The sequence below is a fragment of the Phocoena phocoena genome, chromosome 15 (assembly GCF_963924675.1).
Source record: "Phocoena phocoena chromosome 15, mPhoPho1.1, whole genome shotgun sequence".
NCBI classification, from domain to species: Eukaryota; Metazoa; Chordata; class Mammalia; order Artiodactyla; family Phocoenidae; genus Phocoena; species Phocoena phocoena.
Window position 1 is genome coordinate 58,359,556 of NC_089233.1, and position 10,453 is coordinate 58,370,008.

At 54.1% G+C, this 10,453-nt stretch overlaps 1 protein-coding gene across 1 annotated transcript; it reads left to right on the forward strand.

Moving 5' to 3' along the window:
• The first annotated feature begins 8,364 nt into the window (after positions 1–8,364).
• AVP (arginine vasopressin) lies at positions 8,365–10,453 on the forward strand. The gene is made up of 3 exons (XM_065892143.1): positions 8,365–8,529; positions 9,882–10,083; positions 10,217–10,453. Exons 1-3 carry the CDS (start codon positions 8,410–8,412, stop codon positions 10,393–10,395), a joined length of 501 nt encoding a protein of 166 aa, XP_065748215.1. The 5' UTR covers positions 8,365–8,409; the 3' UTR covers positions 10,396–10,453.

Sequence of the window (10,453 nt, forward strand, 5' to 3'; positions counted from 1 at the left end):
CGGCCTGGGTGGACCTGTTCAAGCTTGGTCTGTTTAAGGCCTGCAAAGCTGTGGCCCACACGGCTCAGTCATGGAGTGATCTGGAGCAAAAATACAGATTCAGCCGCCAAAACGCAGTTTCACATGATACGTGATGTCTGTCAGCAACTCTTCTTCAAATTCCCCCTTTATCCTCCCACCTACCTCCTGCAGTCCTTTTGTGCCCCTGCTCCCATACCTATTTTTCCAGTGCTCCCTGGAAACATCTATTCCAAACCTCAGTCTTCATCCTTTCCTCCTGACTTCATGCCACTGGGATGATTTCAAATGATTGGTTGCCCATTATTCAGCACTCCTCCCACCCAAAGGGGCACTTTGTTCCTTCTCTCGACCCTGGACAGGCTTGTGGCTGCTTCGACCAATGGAGTGTGGCAGCAGTGACCCTATGAGATTTCTGAGGCTGCCTGTCTGCTTAGTTTGCTGGAACACTCACTCTTGAAGCCTTGAGCCACCAAGCAAGAAGTCCAACTATCCCAAGGCCACCAGGCTGTGAGGAGCCACACAGAGAGGCCACAGGCAGGCAGGCACTCCAGTTGGCAGTCCCAGCTGGGCCCAGCCTCTGAGTCACCTCAGCCCAGGTGCCCAGGCATGTGCATGAAGAAGTCTCCAGATGATTCCAGCCCCAAGCCATTCACTCTTTCCAGCAGGGACACCACACATTGTGGGGCAGAGAAAAGGTGTCCTTGCTGTGCCCTGTTGGGACTCCCGACCTTCAGAATCCATGAGCATAAAGAAATGGTGGTTGTCTAGAGCACTGCATTGTGGGTGGTTTGTTACACAGCAGTAGTAACTGGAACAACCACAAAATCCTAGACAATTGCTGCAGAGGGGGCTGGGGAAGGAGGGGGAGAACCTGGGAGCTCAAAACCGGAATCCTCTTAGCAGAGAGGGGAGGGGAAAACCTGAAAATATTCCTATGCTAATATTTTGTACCTGACCGTGGGCAGCCAGCACAGACAGAGGATCCTAATGCTCCCGGGCTGGCCAGCACACTGACTTGGCCATTTACTAAAGAGCCAGTGAGGGGCCTGATGCAGGGTCCTGGGGACACAAAGATGAAAGAAACACTGTCTAGTGGGGCAGGGAGACGGGGAAACACATTAAGGGATGTCTAGGTACAGTACTACATCAACCTGCAAGGAGAGTCAAGTCTGCTAAGGTCAGGGATGGGGGCAAGAAAGATGGGACTCTGGTACTGATCTCAGTGGATTTTGTGGGGAGGCATCCGCTGACTCTTCATAATAGCATCCTGATTTTCTTTTAAGGCACTACCGTTTCTCCATTGGCTACAGACTGAGGGAGCTTTAAGGAATGGACATATGACTCTCAAGAACATGAGGGGCAGGTAGGATTCTTCAGGAAGGGGCAGAAGGCAGTGAAATGGGTCTTTACACTCTGGTTTGGACCCTGGTGTCCTATGACAGGGGAGGAGGAAGCAGCTGAGTCGTTGGAGCCATGTGCCTACTGAGGGCAGGGCTCTGGCAGACTCAAGGACCATTAATGTCTAAGACCAGACAAGAGAAGCCATTATGTTGCTCTCCTCAGGGTGAGACCAGGGGACATGCCCACACAGAATCTGTGCACTGAGGGTTGTGGCCTGGAACTTGCTGCCTAACTTTCCCATGACTGTATCTATGGCTGGAAGAGTCCTCTTCCATGGGTCTGTGGCCCAGGTGGACTGCCCCTCAGCTGTACAAATGTGCCTACGTGGCGGGAAGGGGAGGCAATTTGTGAGGTGCACAGGCAGAACGCGGAATGTCCACCGGTGTGCCTGTCCCTGGGATGTGGGACAGAACAAAGCTATAGGGAGAGACCAGCCCCCTAGGCTGCCAAGTTCTGCTGCAGACCTCCAAATCTGAACATGACTTCAGGTCATTATGAACATATATTTTTCAAGGTAGGAGGGCAGAGCATGTTTCATTTTACATTTTGTTAGCTTGACTTACAACTTTTATATATTTAGTCATATTTTACCCCAGGTCCTAAAAAAGGTGGAGCTGATACTTAAAAAAAAAAAAAAAATTTATTATGGAAAATTCCACACACATACAAAAATACAGATTAGTATAATCAACTCTCATGTATCCATCACCCAGTTTCAACAGCTTTCAATTCATGGCTAGTCTTATTTCTTCTTTACTTACCCCCACCAAATTCACCCCTCTCATGTTATTTTGAAGCAAGTTAGGATGGCATCAGATTAACACATTTAGGACATGATTTGTAGGAGTTCCTGGAGTTCTGTCTTCCCAAAAAAACAGCAAATCACAACCTGGAATAACCCATCAAAGCCTTGAAAGGCGCAGGGGTGGGGACCCGTCTCCCTCAGGGTGTTCTGGTGTTGGGGTCCTGCCCCTGTTCCTTGCTGGCTGTGGCACTTCAGGACATTGCTTAACCCTTTTAAGCCTCAGTTTCCACATCAATAAAATGGTGATAAACGTATCTTCTGACGTTGTTACACAGCTTATAGTGTAGTGCTGGGAACACACTGTCAGCTTGCAGTAATTGTTAGCTATTCCCCATCACCCCTGTTTAGGCATTTCCCCTATTTAGTGTAGAACATGGACAGATAAGTTTCTCCTCCCTGAGAAAGGAGAGGCTCAGAGGAGGGCACCCATTTTGTGACTGCCTCCCTTGCCATGAGGAGGGACACCCAGACATGAAGAAGGTGCCAGAGGCAGTAAGGAATTCCCAGGTGACATCCCTGGACCCCAGGCCAAGCATAGGACCATCAACCTCCAACCCTGAATCCTAAATAAGTTATAAATGTCCTGGTGGTTTAGTCACTGTTAGTGGGTTTCCAGGCAATGGAGTGGTAAAGAGCACAGACTCTGGGGCCTGTGTTTCAATCCCAGGTCTGCTGTTTATTACCTGGGCCTCCTGGGGCAACTTCTCGGTCCCCCAGTTTCCTGTCTACAAATGGAGATAAAAATGACTTCCTCCTTCCTAGGGTTTTATGCGGATTCAAGGAGGAAAGGTTTGTAAAAGGCTGAGAACAGTACTGCCGCGTACTCAGGGCTATGGAAGTCTCTGTTGTTGTCCGGGGTTCAACAGGCCTGTTCCTCCTGTGTTATGTCCCGCCCCCGGCCCCCATGCTTAGATCCTCTTCCTTCACACCTTTGCAGCACAAGTACTTTATCCTGCCAACTGCGCCCTCCCTGCCCCCTCTTCCCGGAGCTCCCCACTCAGCCTTCACTCTCCAAACTACAGGCACCGAAGGTGTCCCGGAGAGGGGGATCTGCCCTGTGCCGTTGCCCCGCTGCCTGCGCCCCGCGTGGCCGCCCTGCGCGCTTTTCTCCGCCGGGAGCGCGGGGCTGGGGCCGGGCCGGGCTGGGCCAGGGCGTCAGATGGCGCAGCGAGACTCCTCCTGGGAGCCCAAGCCGGCGAGCCGTGCGCCCCGGCAGCACCGCCCGCTTTGTGCTCGACCCCGTCGGGTCCCCGAGGCCCACGAAGCTTCCTGACTGCGCTTCTGCTCTCCTCGGCCCGCGGCATTTCTGGCCAGTCCTCTGGCTGAAGCGTGAGAGAAGCGCATGTGGCCCTCCGCTGGCTCTTCCCAGCCGACCAAAGGGGGCCACCTCGATCGCCCCCGGAGCAGAAGCCTTTGTCCCCAGCGGGTGTCAGGCCGGCCCCGTGGGCCCTGGAGCTGGAGCCCACAGTCCCCAGATGTGAATCCACCCACCTGGCTGCTGTACAGGCTTTTAATACAGAAAAAAGCCTCTCAAAAATATTTTTTCCTAGGTTATGTTGCTTTTTACTTAGGTTATTTTTGCAGGTAAGACTTTTTATGATGACCTCTCATTTCTGATTTCTTTTAAGCTTAATGTAACCCTCTTTAGAGATCTCATATTCACATTCAGCTCCCTCCCGTCTGATGAAGAAGGGAAAGCTTTTTTATTTTTTCCTTACTGCTGGTGCAGACCCAAGGCAGTTTCATGCTAAGGCCCAGCATTTTTCTTGTTTGTTGCCCCTGCTCAACAGCCCTCTTCGATTCATTCAGTCAGCAGTTCTTGGGCTCTCACAACGTTTGCTCACTTTCGTTCCTCTGCATAGTTCACAGAGCATTTGTGTGACCACACTGCTGAAGGTCCTTGAGTCAGACTAATAGGAAGCAGATGAGATGAGACGCTAGCAGACCTGTTTGAGAATGAGGCCACCCCCTTCGGAGCGTAGCAGAGATGTCATTATAGTACAAGCACTGGGTTGACCCTGAGAAAAAAGGAATAAGAAACAGGAGTGGGGGGCAGTTGTTACCTGTTCTCAGAAAAGAGGGTCTAAGGGTAAGGAAGTATTTAAAGAACATTCTGAGATTTGGAGTTTAATCTGGAGGCTTGCAACTCTTTGTTATGTAAAGATTTCTGAAAATTCTAACCCCTTATAGCACCTTCAGATCTGATTCCCTTAAGACCTCAGTGAGATAGGACATGGGGTCAGTACATCAAGCAACCTTGGGAACAGGTGTGACTCGCTCAAGGTCACACAGTAACTACCTGGAGAGCTGAGGCTGGTACCCAGGGCTCCCCTCCCTCCCTTCCTCTTTTCCATCATTTATTGAAAACTCACTGTGTGGCAAGCACTGTACCAGGAGTGGTGTTACAGTACGGGACACAAAGGATGGAGTCCTTTCTGCCCTGAGGCTTTCATTCTAGAGGGGGTACAGTCATACATACAAAATAATAATAATAAACAAACAAACGAACTGCAAGTTGTAGTAGGTGCTATTAAACCCATCAACATAGACCCAACTTAAAAAATAACTGAGCTAAGTGCGAGGTATGCTCCACGTGGGTGCTCAGGGAAGGCTCCTCTTGGGAGATGACACTTTAAAGCAGCAAGGTGAACCCCAGGGATAGGTGAGGGTAGGCAAGCCTTTTAGGACAAGGAGACAGCAGGCTCTGAAATTCCAAAGCAGGGATGGAAAGAAGCAGATAGTTTGATATAGATTTTAGAGGTAGGACTAACAAAGAGTGAGGGGAAGCAATGGATCAGGGTGAGTCCCAGGTTCTGGGAGGACCAGCTAGCTGGATGGTGGTATGATTGCAGGGCTGGAGAACCCTGGGAGAGAACAGGGGAGCAGCTAAGAATCAGGAGTTGACCACGCTAAGTTGGAAAGGCCTATTGAATATCCAAGGGGAGTTGTCACTGGGCACTTGGGGGAGAGGCCCAGGATGGAGGTATGAATTTGAGAATCATTAGTTTGTAGAAAGTATATAAAATTATGGGGTTAGAAGCAATCACCTAAGAAGAGAAGAGAAGAGAAGGGACACAGGACTGAGTCCTGGGATACTCCACATTTAGAAGTCAAGGTCAAAGAGGTAGAGCCAGAAAAAGAGACTGAGAAAGAACATCCAGTGTGGTGGATTTTTTTTTTTTTTGGCAATTTATTTATTTATTTTTTGCGGTATGCGGGCCTCTCACTGTTGTGGCCTCTCCCACTGTGGAGCACTGTCTCCGGACGCACAGGCCCAGCAGCCACGGTTCACGTGCCCAGCCGCTACACAGCATGTGGGATCCTCCTGGACAGGGGCACGAACCCGCATCCCCTGCATCGGCAGGCGGACTCCCGACCACTGCACCACCATGGGAGCCCCAGTGTGGTGGATTTTAAAAGCATATATTTAAAAAGGACAAGTGCAGAATTCTCTAGCTATCCAGTGGTTAGGACTCAGCAATTTCACTGCTGGGACCCAGGTTCAATCCCTGGTTGAGGAACTAAGATCCTGCAAGCCACAAGACATGGCAAAAAAAAAAAAAAAAGACAACTGCTCAACCATGTTGAATGCTACTAAGGGATAATGTAAAATGAGGACATGGACATGACCACCAAATTTGGTAATACAGAAGTAGTTTATGACCTTGATAACAGGAGTTTCAGTGGACTGGTTTGGGCAGAAGCCTGAGTGGAGTGAGTTGAAGAGTAAATGTTGGCTTCTGGATAAAAATGGCAGTTGGACAACAATGAAAAACAAAGGTGATCACTAACTCCAGGGAACACAAAAAGTTGTTCAGTGATGGAAAGGTCATCATAATATACCATATGGTTTAGCTTGGAGGCTTAGCTTGCAGTCTAACTCGTAACAGTGACCTAACCATTATGACATTATTATATCAAGAAAATGGTGTGGGAGGGTACTGTGAGGGGTGGTGAGGAAGGACTGGTAAAAGAGTTAATCCTCTTTTTCTAAGTGACACTGAATCAAGATCATGAGCTAAGTTGTAGAAGATGTAAGGGTGGCAAAGGTGTGAAAAAGTAGTTTTGGAAAGAGAACATATAAGGGAAGTGAAGAAGGGGTGGGGGTGTCCTCAGGGTCCATGTGACCTGGGAGGTATTATAGTGGAAATGCAGCCAGTCAGCACAGTAACGGGACTTTTTCCAGCCAGTGTGGGCTCCAAGAAGGTGGTATTGGGAGAAGCAGGCCCTCTGGTATCTGTGTGGAGGTGGGATTTGGGATCTTCAAAGGGCCCTGGTATGGGAGGCAAGTCTTAGAATGGTGATTCAGGTAGACACGGCTAGTCAGGACACAGCTTGTTCCAGAGCTTGAGCCCTTAATTTCCTGTAGCTCCTTCAGTTTTCAGTTGGTAACTCAGACCAAAAGTGCAGAGAGGGCAAGGTGCTGGGCCAAGGCACAGCTGGCCTAAGCCAGGCCTCTGGTCGCCCCTCTCAGTCTACCCCACAGTGCAGAGTCTCAGGGGGGCAATGTCCAGACCAAGTTTATTTCTAGGCCATGAACAGAATGAAAAAGTTTATCCTGCATTAACTCAGGAAGCTACTCTCTCTGGAAGAACTCTCTTAAGGTCTTATTAAGAATAATGGCATTAATGATACTACGATACTAGTAATTAACTTTACAATGGTGCAGGCACTTTTCCAAATCCCTCCTGCATTACATTATCTCAGTTCTCATGACAACCTGGTGATGTGGGTGCAAGTATCTTCCCCACTTCACACTGGAGAAAAATGAGGCACAGAGAGGTCAAGTGATCTACCCGAGTCATGATGTTTTGAGGAACAGAGGCCAGATTTCAACAGGCTGCTGGGCTCCAGCATCCTCACAGCCCCCCATCTCTGGGACCTGGGACCCTGCACTGCACTTGGTTGACAGGAAGCAGCTGGAGCTTCCTGGCAGCACTCTGGAGAGGAGGCCGAGAGGAGAGGAGGCCGAGAGTCTGGGGGCTGGGTGAGCTGGGGGCTGTGCAGAGCCTGAGAGGTGCAGGGTGGCTAGCTTGGATTCAAGGACCAGAGGGCCACTCAGGCGGCCGAGGGAGGGAGACTTCCATCCCTTAAACCTACCAGCCTGGGGTCATAAACCAAAAGTTGCTTCTCAGGCTGGGCCCATTTGGCTGTGGCTCTGGCCCTCCCCGAGCCTCAAAGCCCCCTGAGGCCCCAGGCCTGAGCTGGTACCTGCTCTGGTCCCCACAAACTAGTGTCCTGGTCAGGGTAGGAATTGGGGCAAACTGGCTGTCAGTTTACCCCCCAACCTTTGAGCCTTAATGGGTCTGGATTTCCTCATTCCCCCATAGATGCTCCCCTTACCCCATGCTCCTGCCTGGAAGGGGAGTGATGGGGACATGCCAAGAAGCTGTCCCCAAGGTCCCCAGTCCCTGAGTCTTTGGACCCTGGTGTGGGTGTGAGGGGTGGGGGTGGGAGCATCCCCAGCTCCCCCCGGGAACCTGCCTCACCCACCAAGTGGGAATGACCCCCGATCCCATGTTGGTCTCTTGCCTCCATTACACAGGGCTGCAGGCAGCACTTTCTGTCCTAGTGCAGCCGGTACAAAGGCCTCTGTCTGCACCACCTCGAGTGTGTGCCGTTCTTGGTCACTTATCCTCTCACAGGACTAATGCTCCTGATGGGGCCCTGCATAGCGACTGTCCCCTGCTCATCACTCCTGGGCTGGGGCCTGACCTGCTCCTTACACAGCAGCCCCTCGGGTCCCCCCCCATCCCCTTCTCTGGGGTCTGTGTCGGGGGACAGGGCCTGTTGACCCCCAGCCTCTTCTGGGCACCAGAAAGCTTGGAGACAGTCTCCAGGTGACGGCCCCCCCCCACGTCTGTCTCTCCCTGAGTCCAGAGAGTCACAGTTACAGTCACAGCAGCTCCTGTCACACCGCAGCCACACCGCTGCCAATGACAGCCCAGAGGCTGGCACCCCTCCCCCATCATCCCCTGCACAGGCCCACGTGCGTCCCCAGATGCCTGAATCACTGCTGACGACTGGGACCTGGCGGCCATGGGCTCCTGGGGAGCCACTGGGGAGGGGGGTGGTGGCCACGTCACCTCAGAGGGAACACCTGCAGACATAAATAGGCAGCCAGCGAAGGCAGCACAGCAGTCCACAGAGCAGTACTGCAGACTGTGCCCACCTGTGCCAGAATGCCCGACGCCACACTGCCTGCCTGCTTCCTCGGCCTGCTGGCCTTCACCTCCGCTTGCTACTTCCAGAACTGCCCAAGGGGCGGCAAGAGGGCCATGTCCGACCTGGAGCTGAGACAGGTATGACCGTGGCCCATCTCAGGGTTACTGGGCAGGGGCAGAGGCCCAGGGATGGCATCACAGTGCAGGGGCTAGGAAGGGAAGTCGTGGGAGAGGCAGGCTTTAGGGGAAGTGCCCAACAGAAGAAGGGAGGCTTGGCATGGGCAAACAGAGGGGACCAGGCTGTCGGGCGGGCTAGGACGGGCCATAGGACTTCCTGAACATTGTCTCCAACCAGAGAAGGGATGCAGGAAAGAGAGGTTTCCCCAGTAACTGGACTCTGTGCTGGATCAGGGAGAACTGGATGGCAAGACCTCCTCTGTGCCCATGGCGGCGGTGCCCATGGCGGCCTCTCCTCCAGGACTAGCTGGAGCTTCGGAGGCTCTGTCTTCTCCAGCACTTGAGGCCTTCCCTGTTCAACTCCTGGCCTCTCCTAGCCATGGGCCCCAGCCCCCCATCCCCCAGAAGCTGGCCATTGCCCTGAGCTTGCCTGAGTGGGAGGTGCCACCCAAGTATCCTGTAAGGAAGTTCTGCTGGGTACCTAGCCCAATTCTTTCATGCTGCATGTCCAGTGACTCCCTCTTATTCCACCTCAGCAGAGCTAAAGGGAATCCAGTAACCATGCTCAATTCTGTCAAGGCCACAGGTGGCCAGTTTTGAGCTGCTGAACAAACTACGGTGGGCAGGTGGACAGCCCCACAAACAACCCCTCCCTCTGCTTGGCAGCTGTGGAAGCTGGAGTCACCTAGGTGCCTCATGCCCTCCTCTAGGGCTCATGTCCCTGCCACCCACAGGGTCAGTCCATAGGTGAGTGAGCAGAGGTCAGGGCCCCAGTGAGGCCCACTGGCTTGAGGGGCAGGGTAAGGCCAGAGAGGGAACAGGACATATGAAGAAGGGCCTGAGTGTATTCTGGAGTGGGGCAGGGGCCCTCCCTGCACGGGGTTGGGTGAGTGTGGAGAGGGGGTGCATGCTAGAGATGGAACTGGAGCAACGCGGGCAGAGGAGGAAGGTCTGCATTAAGGGGAGGGTAGTGGGCAGCTGAGAGAGGGGTGCACACCAGGAGGCCCCAAAGGTGAGAAGGAAGGTCTCTCCCATGCAGCCCATGAGGGACCCCTCCCTCAACGAAGGGGGAGGATGCTGAGGGCTGTCACTGAGAGCTGTTCCTTAGTCACCTGAAAACCAAGGCAGCCGAGTAGCTTTTGAGTCCCCTCCTTCAACCGCTTCTGGGGGCCAAAGAGCCCCAGGGAGACCCCGAACCTCCGGTGCTCCTCTGCCCTGTCCTCCCCCACCCGGCTCAGCCCCCCGCCCCGCAGGCTCTCCCTCCCGGGCCCGGGCCCCTCCCCGCCCCCGGCTCACCCCCGCCCTCCCGCCAGTGTCTCCCCTGCGGCCCCGGGGGCAAAGGCCGCTGCTTCGGGCCCAGCATCTGCTGCGGGGACGAGCTGGGCTGCCTCGTGGGCACGGCCGAGGCGCTGCGCTGCCAGGAGGAGAACTACCTGCCGTCGCCCTGCCAGTCGGGCCAGAAGCCGTGCGGTAATGGGGGCCGCTGCGCCGCCGCCGGCATCTGCTGCAACGACGGTGAGCGGCCTGGGGGCGGGGGGCGCTGGGTCCTGGCCGGGGCGGGGGCCGGGCCAACCTGGGTCTGGTGGGGGCGGGGCCTGGGTAGCTTGCTGCGCCCCCGCGCCGCGCGCTCAGCCCATGCTGCCCGCAGAGAGCTGCGTGACGGAACCCGAGTGCCGGGAGGGCGCCAGCTTCCCTCGACGCGCCCGGGCCAGCGACCTGAGCAACACGACCCTGCTGGACGGGCCAAGCGGGGCCTTGCTGCTGCGGCTGGTGCAGCTGGCGGGGGCGCCGGAGCCCGCTGAGCCCGCCCAGCCCGGCGTCTACTGAGGCGCCCCCACCCCAACCCCTGCCCTCGCAGCACGAAAAATAAACGGTCTTAAAGGCA

Bases quoted from the DNA above. Each gene is read 5' to 3' on its own strand.
- AVP (XM_065892143.1), top strand. From the start codon at position 8,410: ATGCCCGACGCCACACTGCCTGCCTGCTTCCTCGGCCTGCTGGCCTTC. The intron at 8,530-9,881 runs GTATGACCGTGG...CCCTCCCGCCAG, and splicing joins CCGACCTGGAGCTGAGACAG to TGTCTCCCCTGCGGCCCCGG. The intron at 10,084-10,216 runs GTGAGCGGCCTG...TGCTGCCCGCAG, and splicing joins CGGCATCTGCTGCAACGACG to AGAGCTGCGTGACGGAACCC.